This window comes from Dermacentor silvarum, chromosome 5, assembly GCF_013339745.2.
Source record: "Dermacentor silvarum isolate Dsil-2018 chromosome 5, BIME_Dsil_1.4, whole genome shotgun sequence".
NCBI classification, from domain to species: Eukaryota; Metazoa; Arthropoda; class Arachnida; order Ixodida; family Ixodidae; genus Dermacentor; species Dermacentor silvarum.
Window position 1 is genome coordinate 7,150,352 of NC_051158.1, and position 21,085 is coordinate 7,171,436.

General features: G+C 45.6%; 1 protein-coding gene across 6 annotated transcripts in view; it reads right to left on the reverse strand.

Moving 5' to 3' along the window:
* Positions 1-429: 429 nt before the first annotated feature.
* The window catches only part of LOC119452739 (uncharacterized), a 51,617-nt gene continuing 30,961 nt past the window's right edge, over positions 430-21,085 (reverse strand). For 3 of the 6 annotated variants that reach the window (XM_049667326.1, XM_049667325.1, XM_049667327.1), the window contains exons 2-6: positions 15,435-15,798; positions 14,185-14,258; positions 10,292-10,406; positions 7,653-7,705; positions 430-4,823 (exon numbers count right to left, since the gene is read on the reverse strand). In XM_049667326.1, coding sequence (XP_049523283.1) covers positions 4,570-4,823; positions 7,653-7,705; positions 10,292-10,406; positions 14,185-14,258; positions 15,435-15,798 — 860 coding nt within the window. In that variant the 3' untranslated portion in view covers positions 430-4,569. Of the gene's footprint in view, positions 4,824-7,652; positions 7,706-10,291; positions 10,407-14,184; positions 14,259-15,434; positions 15,799-17,270; positions 17,395-18,161; positions 18,253-21,085 lie in introns of those variants that run through there. The other 3 variants (XM_049667328.1, XM_037714692.2, XM_049667329.1) reach the window with 3 other exon arrangements.

Sequence of the window (21,085 nt, forward strand, 5' to 3'; positions counted from 1 at the left end):
TAATATAAAGATTTTCGCAAAATTCAAGTAAACAATTGTGTTCATAAAAGGCACATAATACATATTAGTCGGCTGTGCGAGATCTAAACATATAAGAGTATACGGAATTGTGTTATGGATCTGTTTTTGGTGCAGTTACGAAGTTGCACAAATGTTTGGAAGATAATCTATCGTTGACAAGTCTTCTATAAAATGTTGCGAGACTAATCAGATTCTGCTTCCGACAGATAGTATATGTTTACACTCCACTCTCAAATGCAACAATTTTCATTCAGATAGGTTCCGGGCTGACTGATAAAAAGAATTTTTGTATTTCACATGTATTTGAACTGTTAAATCCTATTTGTTCCCTAGCTAAACATTCACATAGCACTTGAGAGTTCATGCCACTGAACGAGAAACAATGAAATGACAAAGAAACGACACTCGCAAGCATTTTCAAAGAAAGTTTATTTCTGTGAAATTTGTGCAATGCTCAACGTTCAACTCTGGTAAAAATACTTCTTTGCTGTACATTGCATGTGACAGAGCAACAACATGTCGGTGACTAGGACAATTTCTGGTGCCTAAAATGGCAGGAAAACAAACAAATATTATGCATGAAAAGTCAATTCTCAAATGGTGCTACAGCACTGCAGCAATTCATAACATTTAAGAATGCTTTGCGCATAAAGCAACAGTGGACTCTTCGCAGCGTAAGAAACCAGATTTTCCCGTTTGAATTGTCCGAGGCGGAGTAAAACATCTCTCTAAACAGAAGCACTAACATACACACACCCAAACTTTTTAAATCATGACCAAAACAGGTGCACGGATAGATATGTTGACACCACATGGCTCAGCTGTCATAGGTTTGTTGCAATCTATGACATAGGTCATAGTCAGTGTGTACTTAGCCATGAAGAATTAAAAAAAAAAGATGCCATACGCCAAATGAAAGGCACCAATGGAGTCGAAGCATTTAAAGAAATGTGGCAGAAAGACTTGACACAACACAAAGTATGGTAATTTTCCAAGCGCATAAAATGTTTATATTAATTTTGTTCTCGACAATTTAATGCCATGCTGCTTAGGTTAGTCTATATCGATTTCATATAACGGCCACTTTTTGGGGGGGCCTAGATATGGCGTACAATTACTTTGAGGTGCATTGTTAGCACTGGAACATACAACAAGCATGGCGATAATGATCACATGTACTCGGAAGCTGCCTGCTGTGCGACCAACAAAACTTAAGTGATGAGCAAATAAAGAGCACGGAACATGTGCACACAACATCAAGCAAAATGAAATCTGGCCACGAGAAAAGGCACTGCTTCAGTTTTAGGCTCCCACAGTACAGGCGCCCAGAAAAATAGGCAATAGCTGCAACTAAAGTGAGACAGTGGCCTAATGTGAGACTCAACATGGCACCAATGTAAGGTAGAGGCGGGCGCAATATTTTACGGGACATGGGTTCTACGACAAATGTAAATTTCTACAGCACTAAACAATGGCGCTTCTAATTTAATGGATCGCTGTGTAGCTCGCAAAGGCTACTTGTAAACCAAAACTTGAAATTGAGGCTGCGTGTCCAGGCTCTGCAGCATCCTTTTGCCAAGCCTCATGTCCCATGAACCCTTGTAGCTGACTGTACTTGGCTCCATCACACCAGCGCACAGTATATGTCGCCATTCAACAACTGTGAGCCTGTGCAGAACTTTCTGCGCATTAATTAACGCAGTAAAGATTGCTTGAAGCTCGATTTTACTAGGAGATGGAGCCAGCACTGCAAAATGCCGTAGTCAAAGACCATATGAACTGTTACCACAACATCCCGAGCCATAGCCATCGAGCCCTCATGCAGGCGTAATTATGATAAAGGATCATGGGTGGGAAATGTATCGGTGTAGAAGCACATTTATGAATGTGCATAAAGAATTATCAAAGCAACAGCTGAGACACTTTGTAACCATTTACAGGTAGTGTGTGTTTACAATATCACTAGCAAACGTACGCTTTCATGACCACAGACACGTAAACAATAATCTATACAATAATGGGTGCTGCTGTGGGACTATGTTGTCTGTGGGACTTTTGCGGGAGAGGGTAGCTGATTTATTTATTTCATGGAGCAGGTAGCCTCTTGATGCATGTTGTGAAATCAACATTTTGCCGATGGCCGAGGACTCCGGATGTTAACGGCATTCAAATGGTCTTCTTGAGATCAACACCAAGATTATAGGATCAAATTATAGGATCAAGTAGCGACACACTTTAATGACTCCTCCAGCAATGCAGAGTACAGATAGCCACACCAATACCCAACATGTTTCCACCAGCTGTGGCGGCCACCTTTCGGACATGCTGCATCTCGTATCGGATGCCACATCATACCATGCATTTCGCAATTAACTTTGCCTTGCTTTTTTAACTTTCTTGCGGCTAGGCTTGAAGCTATTGTGGAAGAGAACACTATGCTGGATGACCGTTCCACTTTGCAGGATAATGCTGGGCAACATGTTTGTAGTTCGAAGACTGTTTAGCACGAGCAGAAAAAAAATAAAGCTAATAATACGCAAACTGATTTCTCAAAGGCACTATAGGCTGCTGTCAGCGGGCAACTTTGCAAGAGCCTTATGTGACATCGAAGACCACGCAGTGAAGTTTGTCGACCGCATAGGCACTATTACAGCAACAAAGCTTGTACGCACATTTATAAGGCAGCCATGTAGCGCTGATGAAATATTGCCAGTGCATTCACTGACAGTCTCTGACTTCTAATAATGCCCCCGTGGACTTCTCCACCTAGCAATGCCTGCCAGAAAAAATATTAACATCACGTAGTTGCCCGCATGTGCAACACTCTACACATTCACGCGGCACACTCGCAGAGAAGTGTAACTGTGTACTCAACACATACGGTAGCTTACGTACAGACATAAATACCACAACACTACGTAAACACAAATGCTCACGCACACGCAGCTCTGAACGTGCAAAAAAGAGAAACCGTTAGTTTTTGAATAGCTCACGGAAGGCACTGCGTGCAATGCATGTGCTTTTCCATAGAACAGCATTATGACGAAAGGCCACGAAAACATTTTCATCACACACACGTGCGGTAAGCAAGCATCGTGCCACTGCCTTGCAAGTGCAGCAGGCATGTGAAAATGTGCGCACAGCTGTCATATCGTTGCTACAACCCTGCGAGGTGGCTGGTTTGATGACCAACCATGGCAAAAGTATTTTGATACGGGCGAAGTGGAAAAACTGCGTTGGATTGTGCAACAATAACATACAAGGCAACACGCAGGTTATGACACACGCCGTAGTGAAAGGGTTAATCTCTACCATCTGGGGTTCTTTAACATACGCCTGAAGCATAGTACGTGAACTTTTTCGCACTTTGTCCCGCAACAAAACGCAACCACTGCGGTGGGAAAAACAGATCTGTACTCGTATTTTGGCGTATGTTAACGAGCCATTGATGCTCTTAATTAACTTGCAGTCCTCCTGTGCTTTCGCTATCGTTTCTCATAAACCCCTCATTGCTTTGGCATCTTAGGAACACTAGTTTGAAAGGGCTTCAGTAATGTAGACATTTGTGCATGTTCATCCTTAAGCCAGATGCCCGCACCAGCATACGAGCGAATGTTAACAAAATGCACATCACCACACGTACAGTATGGCCTGCCCTAAAGAAGGGACATTTGAGAAGGAATAAAGCCAATGTAAATGCAAATTAGCTATACCCTTTCCGTATCACAAGAAATTATAAAGTGCTAAGTTTCCCAGAAACGCCACACAGGACAGCCATGTTGCCAATGAAAGCAATCGAACAACCCATAATACTGAAGAGAAAGACCACACACAATGCCACTAACATTAACAAGCGCTGGCATCTGGAAACTAGGAGCAAGTTGATGGATATACTTGTCAGCGATTCACACTGCAAGATGTTTTTCGTCAGGACTATCCTTGTCATGAGTACAGAAAGAGTTCCATATCAAAATAATATGTGACTGATACAATGTGTTGGGCAAACATACACCCGTAACGGAAAAAAAAAAAAAAATCTTCAGGCACTTTTATGAGAAGCTGACTTTAAATGGCTGCAGGATTTTAAGTGGGTGTTCCTCTTAAGAGCAGGCCATACTGTACATGCATTTGCTGTTGACTTTTGGATTTCTGCATGGCACATTTGATTGGCACTTCACGCCCAGATGTAGGAAAGCCGCCGGCGAGAGAAAAACGTTTTCGAGAGAGTGAAAGTCACTTTGAAACGGTGCAGAACACACGTCTCCCTATGGGCTGCTGCTGCTCAAAATAATCTCCCATAGGAACTGCACTGACAAGAGCGCACGGCACAGAAGACATGGCCGCAAGCGTCCCATTGTTCACCCTAGGCCGCAAGTGCTGAGATTTTGCACAGTCCCGACATTTTCCAGCATCCTCGAACACACACAGATGCGCACACACTACTGCTGGAAGTGCCGAGCCTTGGGAGGTGTGGGCCCACCATCGTTGCCGCACCCCGAAGATGAGTCCTTAAAAGATGCATGACAAGCATGCAGACTGCCGTGGACATCACAACTTTGCTGCACAGATCTCAGTGTTCGTCTGTGCCGCCGGCCGCTTTCCCTTCTTCTTCGATGCCACTTTGCCGACCGTCTTGGCCACACGTCTTTTGAAGCTGCGGAACGTCAAGAATGTCTTGCTCGCTGGCTTCTTCGTACTGCCCGCCGTCGCAGTGGGGGGCCGTGTCCAGTCTGGAAAAGGGGTGCCAAGATCGTAGGTTTCCGTCGACTCGCCCAAGAACTCGGAGTCCTCATCGCCCAAGGCTATTTTAGCAGCGGTACAAAAAGGGGGAGGGGGGCAGTAAAAACAACATTGATCTTCTATCGCATGCTTGAAAGTAAGCGTAAGCGTGAAACACTTCCTCGTTGCATTACCAAGAATCTAGGCACTTTACGTTTACCTCAGTACTGATACTCAGTTACTTAACTACGCTTGCCGACTGATGTTGTAGGACGTTTTCACAGCATTTCCATTTGCCACAGAGGTGTAATGTGTAACTTTGACAAAAACTTGCCACTTTGCAGCACGCACTGTTTTGTTCTAAAGAATCAAGGTGCATGATGAGCAGGAAGTGCAATTTTCTAGTCTCGCAGTGCATTGGTAGCAGCTTCACAACACAAGAGAGTAAAGAAAGAATGCACTGGCTTTGGTTGGATTGTACGTTTTGGCCTAGTATATATTCAACAGCCACTGGATAGCCATACAGCGAGACAAGCCAAGCTTAGAGGAAGACTTATGGTCCAATTTACGTGGGGGACAGTACATACTTTCTTCTAGTGTCGGCCCATTAATGATGATTTTTGTCATGGTACAAGTATGCAAGTACCAGTATACAAATACCAGTATGCAAGTACGCATGCTTGATCTACACAGAGACCACAAGGAATTGGTATTCTTTCAATAAAAAAAAAAAGATGATTTGCAGTTTGCACTCATCTTGTGGTGTGCGTTTGATTCTCTATCCTTATTCAGCTGCACTGTTTCAACTAAATGTGCTATGCAGTGGGACACTTTCAACTGACTTACGAATATTACATGCTCTTACAAACTTCTGTCACCCAGACGACGAGGACAAGACCTGCCAAGTACAGTGTAGACCGCTTATAATGTAAGTCGCCATAGTCACAAATATCCACACTATAAGCGGTACCACAGCAAAACCAAAATGATTTTCAAGGCCTGCACATATGCATAACATGTAGACCAAGCAGCCACATGTATCTGAGAATCGAAGCGTGCGACAGGGAGTTATGCATCCGTTTAAATTTACAAACGTTGAAAAGGTAATGTCCAAGTACCTGTGGTCTTCGCATGAAGCAAAGTAATAATAATTTAAAAAAAGAAAATAAAAGAAAAAAGAAAGACAACCCGGCGACCTGAAATTTAACGTGAAGTACAGTGTCTCACTGTCGAAAAAATGGCGACCGCAGACCAAGTTGCCGCAATTTGAGTGTTGCCTGTGCCCTCACTTTCGTTATCAAGGTGGTTTCTCTGCTTTCCATGTGGTGTACAGCCATTGCAACACACTTTTGTTGACTCGGCACCAAACCACAACTTTGGTTGCTGGCGAGGCGCGCTAGTTAGGCCTAGGCGGCGGGGGTGTCGGGCGGCATGCTGTCGGAGGGGGGGGGAGCTCATCCTTGATATGTTTGTACTCATAGAAGATTCCACAGAGACTACATATGCGATCATGCGCACGGGCTCAACTGACAGCAACGCCTCAAAGCTTCAAACTAAATTTGCAGAACACTGCTTAAACTGACAGCGTCGCACGCACGATATCTGTACTTCACGACGTGTATCACGATGGGGGCACAGAAATTGAAGCCGCGTTCAGTGCAAAGCGCACCGCTGATAAGTAGCTGAGCAAAAGGCTTCTCCATCGCCTATGCAACTACCGCGCACCCGCACTGCACTGCCGACGCTTTTAAAATATTTTTTTTTTGTTCGTTTGCTCCGTGTCTCATGTTCCTCCGCATTGCCCTCATTGCTCTCCTCTCCCATCAACAGGCAAACCTCGTTGAGAAGCGTGCTCGTTACCGCGATTTTCGGCGGGATTTTCCAGCAGAAGCCGCATTATAACTGGTATTTTGTCTTGCGCAGGCAACGTAAGCGGTTTGCATATAGATGGAGTTCTAGGAGAGGTTAAACAGGAGTCGGAAATGGCCGTGTTGTAGCCAGTTCTGCACTATATAACGGTTATGTTATAGGCAGTCTATACTGTATTCAAGCCACCGCATGTACACTACAAGAACGACATGCTACCCACACTTTGGTCATCAAAGACCAATTTGGTTACAGGCACCGAACAGCCCTTTCTTTGCCTTTACTTTGGACAAAATACAAGCTAATCTGGTTGCGTGTGAGTGTAGGTGATTACAGTAATGCATTGACATGTTTTGGCAGCCACCAGAATTGACAGCCACTTGCTTTCTGGTGAAGTAATATTTCTGGGCTCCCATTTATTCGCACTATTTGGCGATCCCAGACTGCATCGGAATAATCGGTCTGCAAACGTACATATACAATGACCACATTTTTTTTCCCAGAAAAACTAGTGCAAGGGCCAGCAAGCCCCGAAAATCGTGACATGTGATTAAAGAGCCTCATAAGAATCCTCAAGTAAACAATAACCTGAAGTCCCCTCATAATAAGTGGAACTGTTCACCCTTTTCACGAATGGTGTTAGTGCACTAATGCATAGGCAAAGAGGCACTAGTGGCAGGTTGGACAGAGGAGGTTATTGTTGTGCCGTGGTGTCTTTTCCTCCCATTTTAGTCGCAGTCTGTTGACAAACCAGGTTCTAAGGAAGGAGCCGAGTTGGCACCAAAACATAATTTTTTAAATAAATCCATCATTTGGGTGGAGAGGTTCCTAAACTCGTATTTATTTAATTATCCCCACCAGACAGGTAAGACTTAGGTAGCTTCCAATCTTTCAAGACTCTGTGAGCCTACTCTCACCGTGCAGGAGTTGCTTTCATAGCATTTTAATAGCATGGCTTACTTATGCACCTCAACGTATTGTTTCTCTCAATCGTCCCTTTAAGTTAGACAATCAGTGTTACTAAACATGCTGCTGCGACTACTCACCTCTTCGCCACCTTTGGTACTCCTTCTCCATCTGACGCAGCTCGTTTGCAGCCCTAGAAATAGAACAACACAGTCAGTTTTACAGGCAGAATTCATTAAGCCCAGTTCAAAAGGTAGCGAGATTGTTAACAAAATAGCTGCTGCATATAGCCTAAGTAGGACTCGTAGGCTGCACTGCGAAAACGCATAAATTCTCAGGTTTCCTAACACTGTAAGGATTATGGCAAGAATTTTCGGGAGCATCCTGTACCAGTATGAAAGCTCACTTCTACACTAGTGATTTCTATGATAGTGATATCTCAGTTACTTAGCAGAGTATGGAACGTAGGTGTTTCTTTAGCAAATTTCCTGAACGGCTCAATTAGGATGTAGCACTTGAAGATATTTGATAGCACTTGAAAACTTGAGAGAAACAACCATGCCTAATCTGTGCAGGTGTGTCCTGTCTGCAAATAGACACCTGCGACAAGAAATCATGTCATCATTATTCAACTAAGGCAAGCCTAAATTCCGAGAAGGCCTTGCAATCGATGTTGAACATGGGACACTTTCGAAAACTGATGCTCCAGCTAGCTACCACATCAACAAAGCACCAGTGCTTACAAAGAGACACACCAACGACAGACACTAGATCAGTGCAGAGTGACAAAACATTCTTTCAAAACCCTATTTTCATTATTTCGAGGTAAGAGCTTACCTACAAGAATAGAAAAACGAACACTGAAATCCCATTTTTGAACTCTGCACTGAAACTGCAGCACCGATAGGTCAAAATTGGAACGAGTGCCACTGGCAACCTCAGTATGGTGTCACAGTATTTCAAAGTACTTTTACATACTTAGGCCACTGTAGCAGAATAACGCACCTTAAATGTTGCCAAGTTCAGTCTTTTGCTTTCTTAGAGTACCATGTAGTCCCCCTCTACCTTTCATTTTTGCATCTTTTCTTAATTCCAACAGCTCCTCTCATAAGTGGCCTTTTTGGTATGGTGGAATTGTCAACCAGTAGTGAAAGCTTAACTTAATTTTATATTGTATCTCCTTAACCAGCAATGACTCACAGGGTATCTGTTGTGGTTCACACAACAATACATGAGCTGAGTGGTGTACTGAGTCCAGAGCAGGAGTACTGACACAAAAATACTGCCTCGCTTTTTTGCTACAGCAGTAGCTGCTGATTTCATAGTAATCATAATCATCATCAGCCTATATTTATGTCCACTGCAGGACGAAAGCCTCTCCCTGTGATCTCCAATTATCCCTGTTTTGCGCTAGCTGATTCCAACTTGCGCCTCCAAATTTCATAACTTCATCACCCCACTTTCCCCGACTGCGCTTCCCTTTCATTGGTACCCATTCTGTAACTCTAATGGTCCACCAATTATCCATCCTATGCATTACATGGCCTGCCCAGCTCCATATCAGGTATCCCCGTTTGCTCTCTGATCCACAGCGCTCTCTTCCCGTCTCTTAACATTAGGCCTAACATTCTTCGTTCCTTCGCTCTTTTGTGCGGTCCTTAACTTGTTCTCTAGCTTCTTTGTTAACCTCCAAGTTCCTGCCACATATGTTAGCACGGGTAAGATGCAATGATTGTACACTTTTCTTTTCAACGACAGTGGTAAGCTGCCAGTCAGGATTAGGCAATGCCTGCTGTATGCACTCCAACCCAATTTTATTGTTCTGTAAATTTCCTTCTCGTGATCAGGGTCCCCTGTGAGTAATTAACCTAGATAAACTTACTCCTGCACAGACTCCAGAGGCTGACTGGCCATCCTGAATTTTTGTTGCCTTGCCAAGCTATTGAACGTTTTCTTAGTCTTCCGCATATTAATCTTCAACTCCACTCTTACACTTCCTCGATTAAGGTCCTCAATCATTTGTTGTAATTCGTCACCATTGTTGCTGAATAGGACAATGTCATCTACAAAACCGAAGGTTGTTGAGATATTCGCCGTTGATCCTCACTCCTAAGCCTTCCCAGTCTAAGTAATCATAAGTGGCCTCCATTTCTTGGGCATGCAATGAATAATTACATCCTCATTAATGTAACTAATTCACAGTGTGTGCCAAGTGGAGCATGGCGTCAAGTTTGAAGCGTGCCTGCTCGCGACATCCCCGAAATCGGAGGTGGTGGCATTACAGAGCGCTGCGACATGTGCATCAGTCAGCGAGCGTGCAGTGGTCTCAAGCCTGCACCGTGACAGCGGTGCCCAAAGCTAGGTGTGCGCCATCACGTCTCTCCAATACTTCACTGGCCCTCTACTGGCGCCCCCTATCACCTTCTTTTGTAAAGTGCCTCATAAGCCCAGCTTTTGGCGAGACAGCCTGTGTGGCCTGCAACTGCAGTATTGGGCCAAATAATGCACGTCAGCTGTGTGTGTATGCCGCTCACAGATGGCCAATTCATCTTTCCATAAAGCCGTTGTCCTGCCTTTTTTGCTAGCCTAGTTTTGAAGAAGAAACTGCCTAGCCCAGTGGTTTGCGTTAAGTTAAACCTGCGTGTGCACTACCTTCGGTCTGTACTTGCAGCGCAGAAGGGCAGTGTAGTACAAGTAGCAGCCACTCTATTGTTTCCCAAGAAACCTTGATGCCCCCCAAGACTGCGATGAAGGCAGAGGTAACTGCTCAAGAACTCACCTGCGTTGTTCCACATGGTGCTCGGCCAAGATGGCATCCCTCTTGTTCACTATGCGAACTATCCTCACTATCAGATCGTGTTCCCGATCCCGTACCTGTGAGGTCTGTTTTTCGGCTGCAAGGAAAAAGTTATTGGAGTGTCACAAAGCGAGTATTAACACAGGAAGTTGCTGTGGGAACCGTGCATTGCTGCCTGACGGCTTCAGGCGATGACAAACCCCTTATGCAATAGTAAAGTTGGTACCTTAAGAGTGCCAACTGTCCTTGAGGTAACGTGTCACGCGCCACAAAACATTGTACGCTCAATGGATGTTCGATAAGCTGACAATATGCACGACGTTGAGAATCAGCTGATGACGCACACAACTGAGTAAGAATTCAAAGTGGCACATTATGTAAACAAAACACCCCTTCAAGTACCACTAGGGGTCTCAACACTGGCATCTGCAACACGTACAGTTGAGAACGACGATCAGGGGTTCAACATGGCCGATCAAACAAAACAAGCCCGCACCCAAAGAATCCACCATGAGAAAAACAATATGGGCAAAGACAGCCGTCCTCGCGGAACCAGCACCCATCAAAGCTACACGCTCGCTTGCGACATAGAACGAACACGGTATCGGCAGGTTACACGGCGCAACAGAGAGGTGCCGTAAAGACGAACGCCCGCTAGTAAACATGAACGATAGCACACCGCTAGCATGTGACATTCAGTGTGCATGCGACTATGCTTCCATCATGAACTGCATCCACCGTGGTGGCAGGACCGCCATACATTCCACGAACAAATGCTAACGTGGCAAACATGACCGATCATTCTTACGCAACGAGCGACTGCCTGCTCCTCAGGGGCCGACGCCGAACCAGCCTTCGCCTCTGGTCTTCTTCGCGCTGCAACCTTTCAGAGCTGCTGCTGCTACTACTGCTGCTGCTGCTGTTGTAGCCTTCGTAGTCCCGTTCTCTGTTCTGCATGAGCCTCATGTACATGAGATCGGCGATCTGGCGGGTCGTCATGATGGACATGAGCAGCGGATCGGTCAGCATGTCGTTCACGCTCATCGTAGGTCGCCATCCCCGAGGACGAGGGCTCGACGACGATTCTTCCTCACTCGACGCGGTCGTCTCGCGTTCCTCTCGCGCCATCAGCAACAGCATCAACTCGTTTATCTGATCCAACGTGAGGAGCCTGAGTAGTAGGCTGCTCGACATCAAGTCCTGGAGATTCATGGTGGCGGGCGAAACTGCGTCCGCTTCGGACTTCGCGGTCCGCGAAAAACACGTTCTCGTACGCCGCAAATAATCAACAAAAGAAAAGGCTGCCAGCAGGCGTTTATGCAAAGCTACAGCCCCCTATAGTTTTAGCCATGCCTGGCCAGTTGCAACAAAATGCACGAGAACGCAAATCACTGGGCGGCGCCACTTGCTGCCATGTTATGCGCCGCTGTCCATGGCGGCTTTCTTGGCTTGCGTATGCAGCAGAGATGACATGCAACAAAGTTGACATCACCCGAAGAAATTTTCCAAAACTGTAATCACAATTTAGGAGAATAGCGTCCTCTAAGCTTCATCCCATTCTTTTTCTCCGTGTGTGCGGTTTTGGCACCAGTGGGTAGGCATTACGGAAATGCAGAGGGCTAGGCATGACAACTTGTCATAAGAGTCTATTATAACTCTATGCAAATTATCAAAACCAAAAGAAGGGATTAAATGGGATTGACTGTAATAACAAGTATATTTAGCAGTGAGTTTTTATTTCAGTTCTGTCCACACCATGGTGTGGTCGGTTAGGTCGGTCGAAGACAGTTAACTCTAAAGACGACGAAGCGATGCCCGCTTCGGTGATGCTTTACCCGAAATGCAGTTTACCGAAACTTTACCAAAATACAGTTGGAAATCTATATGAATATCGATGACTGATAGCTGTGATGGGATCCAGTCACCAAAAAGAACGATGTAGTATATATGGGGTAAGAGCTGACGAAATGTAATTTACGTAAGCGGTGTCCAAAACACGACGTCTTTCCGCCTATTTACGTAAGACAAAACTTACCGTAGCTTGAAACCTCGCAATTAGGATCCAAGTTTCGACTGAAACATGCCTTATTTTTCTGTCATTGTCACAAGTTGGACACGTGGGCTATGGTGGTGTCCACATTCGCGCCCCAGCGATGATTGACTGGTAGTAATAAGAACGAATCTCGAAGGCTATGCTTTTGCCGGTTGCATGCGCCACAAGTGATTGTGGTGCCGGAAGCATCTCATGGTCGCCGTGTTTTAAACAGCGCTTAAAAGTTCGTAAGGATAAAAATAAATAAAAGGAAGCAAACTAATGTAACGCAGGTGCAGAAGATGAGATGCGATTCATAGGAGACGCGCAATGGCGCAATCAACGCGAATCCGAGCCTCCCTCAGTATGGTGGCGTCATCTACTTAAGGCACCTGCAAACGCATCCTTTCACGCACCATAAATTTTCTAAATAGTCATCCGATCTTTCAGAACATTATATGGCATGAACTTTACACATTGTCCATACATACGTGATACGTGTTAATGCTTAGTTTTGCAACATATTTTGAATGTGTGTAGCGTCAAAAAAAAAAAAAAAAAAAATTACCGTAGCTTGCACTAGTGGCGCAAGGCTATAAAGACATAGAGTTAGTATACTGACTCAAAAGCTGGGCGAAAAAAAGTTGGAACCCCATAGGCCGCTATTATGCTACGACCCCATTTTTGTAACATAAAAATATTCAAATATTATGCAAAAACAAGCACTTACACGTACGTAGCACGCAGGTACGGACAACGTTTGAAGTTAATTCCGTATATTTTTCAGAAAGATCGAATGGCTATTTGGAAAATTTTGATGCAAAACTTGCAAAAGCATCATGACTGCGTACGCCCTTGCGGTTCCCGATTTCAATACATGGGCGCTATGGGGAGCTGTTCCTCTACAGTAGGTTATATTAACTCTATGGCTAAAGAAACAGCGGAGCTGATCGGCACTTAGCACTACGAAGTCATCCCCAGCATTTGCCGGAATTTATTGATTATTGTTCGATTATCGATTACCTATTGATTGGCTATCGCAAGGTATTGGCCACGTATTCGGGCTAGGCTAAGCACTACCAATTAATCCCCAGCATTTTCCAGAATTTATTGATGGATTATCGATTAGCTATTGATTGACTATCGATTGGCTATCGCAAGGTATTGGCCACGTATTTGGGCTAGGCTTAAACACCTTCGCTAGTTCGCAGGGGTACGTGCCATTGCTCTTGGACCCTTTCTGCACTACCGCCAGGATCAGCCCACAATTTCTGTTAACTTTTCACAGACTAACGGTCGGCGTAAACAGCTCCGCTGCTAAAAAGAGTCGGGTCAACACGGCGGCGCATCTACGGTTGCCACTTTTTTCGCTCAGCTTTTCCTCTAGAGTTAAACTCTATGTTCCAGGCCACGAATGACATGAGCGTCATCAGCGTGACGTAGTATTCTCTACAGGAAAGTAGTGAGCGCATAATTTTCAAGAAAGGAAAGGCAAGCAAGGCAGATGACAAATAGCGTTGTGGGACAAGATAAGCCCTAAGGGGGCAAGCTTTTTTAAGAGTGGACACTCCAAAAAAGTTTACACTTTTTGGGGCGTATCTCGTTCCCAAACAATAATTCTAATCTGTCTTGCTTACGTTTCCTTTCTTGAAAACTCTGCGCTTGCAACTGCGCAAACTTTTCTAGAGTGCAGCAATAGCTCCCTTATGCCAATGAAAATCGCTCTCGGGGGCTTTTTGCCACACAGCGAGTAGTAGCCCGGCGAACTCGTAGAGTTCTGCATTTTGAAGTCCTCACTGAACGAAAAGGCATAGCAACGGTTTCGCCTACATTTCGAACTTACCTGGCAACGTTGTGATCCAATGCATCTGTTTTCTTAGTCTGTTAGACTCCTCCTGGAGCACGACGTCTTGCAACCTGCGCATGATCAGAGGGGAACACAAATATGCAATATCAGTAAAATCTACCATACGCGGCACAATCGATTCTCAGGCTAATATAATATGTTACTAGTCGTAGGGACGCTTTGAGATCGATTTCACCAAAAATTATTATTTTTTTTTTTGCCACCTGAGCTTCTTTATCGCGCACATAAAAATCCAAGTCCATGAGCGCTCTTGCATTTCGCCTGCATCGAAATAGGGCCGCCGCAGCCGGGATTGTACCCACGACCTCAACAGCGTGACTTCATAGACACAAAGCTACTACGGTGGGTTCGGTTCGATGGAATTCAACTGAAACAACTAAAACGAGCGAGCTTGTTGCAAAACACCTTGGCGCTTGGGAATTTCGTTCCACAGGCGATATTGTTTCTGTAAAATTAAACAGATCGACACTAAATTGGCATTGGCTCTTGTTCACATGGAGCGCTACTCAACCCTCACACGAGTAGCGCATATGAGACAACCGACCGAGCCGGAGTGTGTGTCGAAACGTTGCCAGTAGTCTCTTGCTACCACGTGACTACCTTCTGCGTCGTGACGTCGTGACGGAGTAGAAACGAAACCAAAGCTGGCTTTATAGAAACGGCGTTGCATTAAATTATTTACGGCGATGTTAGGCTTGCCAGTATTTATTTGTTTATTTGTTACATACTGCCAATCCCAATAGGGACCAGTGGCAGGAGGGCAAAACAAAACGATAAATAAGAACACAATGAGATAAAGAAAGTGTCAATATGTAGTTACAGATTTTATACACTATTATTTCGGGTGGGGGAGCAAAAGTCATATGGTAAAATTATTACGAACAGAAATACAGCACATAATGATCCCGTTCGGTAGAGTACCAAGAATTACACTAGTACATAAGAAAAGTACGCTAGATTTTAACTGTGGGCGGAACGATGTGATTTTCAAGTGACGTTAAAAATGTATTGAAGTCGTTACAACTAGCTATACACTCGGGTAATCCATTCCATTCTCTAATTGCCTGCGGGAAGATTAAGTTTTCTAGCTTAAGAGGTCTAAGACCTTTATTGTGCACAAGAAAGTAATAGTGAAGAATATCATGTAACTACTCCTTAATAAGACAGTATACACTGTTCAGCGAAATGAATAAGCTGGTGTCCGGTGCGGCCATCATAGCACATACCTGTATACCAGGTGGTTGGCCCTGGCCACGAGATGGCTGTGCATCCTCTGCACCTGGAACAGGCCTTCCTCCACCTCCTCGACGGCCTTGCGACCGGGGCTCGAGAACTGGCGCAGGGCCCCGGTATCAGCCAGCGCGGCTCGGCGCACGTTTCGAACCTGGCGGGCGTACGCCACGCCCATCTCGGTCAGCATGTCCATCTCGCGGAAGCGGAACGGGTCGGCGGGGGACGAGTACGGCGGACGGCTCTTGTGGTGCAGCGGTGTCGGCCGCGCCGTGCTGTTCTCACTTCCGGCGACGAAGTCGCCAGGCGGCGGGTCGCTTGCGCGGCGGCGGCGTGCTGGTCGGTCGGGAGGCCCTCCGGCTGACGGGGAAAAAGAAATCAGCATTCATTAAACAGTTTTAGCCTTATAAGTTTTGTATTGATCACCATCATCGCCTTTACTATCCCTAGCATCCACTCCTTGACGTAGAGGAACACTAAGGACGTGGTGTCGTGCCCGTGGGTCTACAGGGCAGCAAAGGCCACTTCGTGTCTTTGCCACCAAGGGGCGACGAATGTACGCCCTGCTCTCAGCGACCCTGAATTTGCAAGGCGCCGGTCACCGTCCTTCCTTCAAATAAATGCACGTGCTCTCTCGCTCCCCATCATCCCCTGTAAGTGTGTATTCGCCGCCACCGTCACCACCACTACTACCCTATGATTATCATAATCACAATCATCATCATGATAATCATCATCACCAATCCATTTAGGACAACCACAATCCCTTAGCGCGTGTCTGCGTCCGTTCTGGGATGTTATACTGGCCATGTTGTCGTATTCCGCCATGTTGGTCTTTCGAGCCAATCAGAAAGGCCGTAGCAGCCCCGTGGGCGAATCAGAGTTGAAAAGATGACGAATTTGACAATAAGACGGAATTTGAAAGAGTCCAGAATGCAGCCTTCCAGGTTGCACCCGTCGTTCTCTCGCACTTCAACTTTGTAATCATGGAATAGATACGAGACCGCTTCTAAGCGTTAATTGCCTAGCCAGCCCCGTATGGATCTCCCGTACGGAGTGCTGTTACCGAATTACCGTCGCTGAGTTAGTTGTGCTCATTATAAACTGGTGGTGATGCAGGAAAAAAAAGAAAAAAGACGGAAACAGCTGTTGTGGTGACAACGTCCTGCGGCGCAATGCTGAACGACAATGCGTTCGAAATGTTTTTTCTGTTGCACGGTATATATAGTCCTCGCTGAAAACCAAACGACACAAAAAACATAATTTCGTGATAAATGTATTGTTGATGCTTACGCCTTCGTGCCTGTATAGGTGTGTAAAACGAAGCGTTCTCGCACATATAGCGCCACAAAGTGTCTTTTGCCTACTGCTTCACTGCAATATCGTAAGGTCTATGACACGTATACGCCAGGCTTAAACTCCCTAGAGCCTCTTTTTTATAGACATTATTAGATAAGAATATATTGGCACGGTGACCGGATACTCCTGCATGCTCCTTGCCATGTGACAAAAGTGCTGGTCACACAGGACAGAAAGAAAGGGTAGATGGAAAGTGCGCAGTCACGTAACATTACTGCGCAGTTACGCGCGTACTTCTAAGGACGTGAGCCAACTGACTCATCAACAAGTGTATTTTTAAGTAATACCAAGAGGCAGTATACGGAAACAAACAAGTTATGAACGCTTTATGCTGGTTGTTAGGTGCTGCGATATAGACGAGATCCACTACATCTCCAAACCTGAAGTTTCCGAAGCCGCGGAGCCCCAAGTGGGCACTACAAGTTTCGTGCAAACATAAGTGGGCGCGCGGAACAACTTCAAACAACACAAACCAGGAGGAAGAGCCCGAAAGAGAATTCGCCACACGGAGTGTTACCAGAGTTGCTATGCAGTCCGATAGAACACACAACGACTGATGGCCATGACGAGTGCATATGCTGACCTAGGAGTTCACGCTAGGGCCCGCTCGATTCGCCCGCCAGATGCGGCATACGTGTCTCTGTGTTTCGTCGTCGCACAATGCTAAATGTGGCAATCCACTTAATTGCCTTTTCTGCTTATCTTCTCTCCAAAACTTCGCTCGCTTTTCAAGGTTGATTGACGTGAGGAGGAAAAAAAAAGCGCCGTCGCTCTAAATTACATTTTGTATGTTTTCAACCCCCTTCCCCTCTCTCTTTTTTGTCCACCTTGAAATTCCGGCGCGATCACTCGTTGCTATACACTGCTGCGTCTGCGACAGGCGCCGTCTGTATAAACGTGTTCCCAACGAAACTGTATACATAGTGTTTGCGCAGACAGATAAAATATGATCCGGAGCTTGCTGCAAAATTGAACGGAGACAAGCGTTCTTATAGCCTCTCCCCATGTTCTCCCTGTTGCCCTCAAGTTAAGCCTAACGGCTCGCTCGTCGCTGAGGGCCACTGCTGACGACAACGTCACGTCATAAACAGGGAGAAGTCGTCAGCGACGACGTCACGAGTGACGTGGAGCCACAAATTGACTACAGGCATGTTCGATCAAACACTGTCGCAAAGCAGCGCCTCCTCTGCCCGAGGCCATCGAGTGTGACGCGTGTTTTTAAGGTCAGATGACGGATATATTGTGCCCACTGCGGCTACTCATATAGAAAGGAAATACTAGGTTCACAAGAAGGGAATCGCCACTACTTTATTTGTTTTCAACGCGTGGTGTTTTCACAAGCCGCTAAGAATGAAACTACGTACACTCTTTGCGCTTCCGCGTAGCGAACACTTTGCGCAGGAATCCTTCGACTGTGCATATTTTGCTGGCAAGCGTCATGTGTATATCTGCAAAAACGGAAACATTGGGAACCGTTCGTATGTGAAGCACGTGAAAGTGCGCACGTGACATCGAAAATGTGTATTTTTAATATATGTCGTCCGGGTCACTAAGCATTGAAACCATTTCAGCGGCTCAAGCTGCAAGTGATTTGGAGCGACTTCAATTATACTGATGCATACACTTAAATCACCCGAATTCTCCGTTAATTGTTATCATTAGTGATGAGTGACATGTAGAAGTTGGGAAGGAAAATGCTCCACTCACGAGTTTTAGTTTAAAAACATGTCATTAATTGACGTACACGCGATCATTACACAGAATCTTACACCTACACTTGAAACCCCATCATAACTGCGAAATGATTACATCATTTCGGTTGATCATAACAATAAAATGATCTTATTCCAGACGCATGCGATGCGTTTAGCAGGTTGAATTCGTCGCTTACAGCTGTCATAGATGAACCCGGAAGAAGACAATACCATATCAATAATTTCATTATTCGTTATTACAAGAAGACAGTGCCCCATTCCACTTGGTGGACTAAGCAAAGTAATTGTAGGCCAATCGAAATTATTGGTGGAGAAGAAGTTCTTGCCGAAATTAATCGCAAGTACAAACAGTCGTGACGTCAATTGATGACGAAATGCTGCATCCGTCAACTCCGTGAGTATGACCAACCGCACAGAATTAACGCATGCAGGAAGTAGAATATATAGCGCACTCGACTGCGGTATAGTCTAACTTCAGAGCCCATTTCTGTTGAGCTTACTAAGTAATTAAAATACCTAGCCTCCCGCTAAGTTGCGTCTATAAAGTATCCACGATCCATTTATGCGTGCACTTAACAGGTTAACCTGTACATGACACCAACCTGCCAAATTGCATATCGTTTGTAATCAACTCTCAATCACGCATAAACACCGCCAACAAGGACGTGATGCTGTGTTGAACATATAAAAACGAAAGAAAAACGGAAGAAGCTACAGAGTCTTTGTTTGTGCATATCTACAGAAATCGCCTTTATACATGGTTGGTACCCTAAAACTAACAATAAAGACTTCTAGCGTATGTTTACCTGTACGCGTGCCCAGTGCATATATTGTGCGGAGGAGCGAAAAGTGAGCAAGAGCCACACAAACACACGTGCAGACACAGCGGCACAGCACAAGCACAAATACTCTCACAAAACAGCTCTGGCCCCATCTCCCCGTTATACACATGCACACACAGAACACAAGCAAATCAGAGAACGAATGTACGCACGCAAACACCCCAATCGCGATCTGGGTACAAAAACTTGGAGGACGATTGAGCTTCGCCTTTAAGAGTGGAATGCCAAAGAGAGATTTGAGACCCAGGAGATCTCTTCAAAGATCCCTGACTGCTTCTCAGGCTTCCCGGCAACTGCAGCTATTTAACCGTATAATGTTTACCGAGAAACGCTGGCGGTGAACGCTATGCACGAAGGCGAGCTTACTAGTAGAAACGCGGCCTCTTGCGCGGGCTGATCCCGGAGGTAGTGCACAGCCGCCCCCCCCCCCCCCCCCCAAAAAAAAAAAAAAAAAAAGTTACATCATTTTCAAGTTTTTGTTATTGTTTCGCAGTTCGAATATTTCAGCCGGAGAAGATTTAAAACGAAAGGAATGCGCTGTTGGTCTTTTGTTGCATGACATTTGTTTGTGGGCTGCCATCCTTAAAATTCCGAGGAATAACTTTGTCAACAATGTAAGACAAGGTATGAGCAACTTTAGTGATAGAATGGTGTGGCAATATAACCCGCATAATGCATGGTATACCGCATGTCATATAGCAAGGTGTGCCATACACATAAATATATACGGAAGTTTTCGCTCACGGTGAACTCCGCCGACGCCGGCGCCGACACCGGATTTTCTGCGACACGGGGCCCTTAAACGCTATCGCGTTAAAAGTGATGCGACGCAGCGTCGTCCCGACTGAGTTTTGCCGGCGCGTGTGCACATATACAGACCGAAACGCTGAACACAGATGCGCATGTCAACCTTGATCTCGACACTGGCCGACTTAATACAGCCACGGTGATAGCGTGCCGGACAGCGCGAGCGCCTGCCGGCTGTTCAAGGCTGCAGCCGCAGACACAGGCGCATATGTGGGACTGGCGGCTCAGCGTTCAGTACAAAGTGTATAGGCGAGAGCAAAAGTTTGGGGACCAGGGGTGCTGCTAATTTTTTTTCTCTTCTAATTTTTTTCCTTTTTTTCGTTTGCTTATGCCGTGGACTCTAGGCTTTTTCTCTCGACTATACAGTCAACCACAAAATATTACGAACCATGAAATCTGAGAAAAAGCTGAATATCTCCGCAGCTTCACAACGCAGCTTGGTATTTGCATTTCGGGCCTCCACTATAGAATATGCTAACACCGTTGTCGTATACAGTTTTACTGGCTACTGCTACAGGCTGCTCGGGAATTGAACGTTTTCTGAGAAAGCGTGGTCCGTAAACCTTTTGTCGCTGACTGTACATACCACACTACATTCGCGCGTCGTTCACAGCTTGGCTGGGAACCACGGAACCAGCGTGTATAGGGGGCGGTTAGTCCGAGTCCACGTACATGTTTAGAATTACTCCTAGGATGAAGCAGACCGTGTCGCTCACCCAACAATATCACCCCGACCACCACTAGCACCACCTTTGCGCATACTGTATACAGCCAATATGGAGGCCGACAGATTGAAGCTCACAGCGGGATACAGGTTTCACAAATAGGGATAAAATGCCTCAGACAGGCTGGCCGAGATTCCGATATATAGGTGGGCCTTGTCTTTGTCAAAGACGGACTTGTCATCCTCGGCGCTGTACAGTT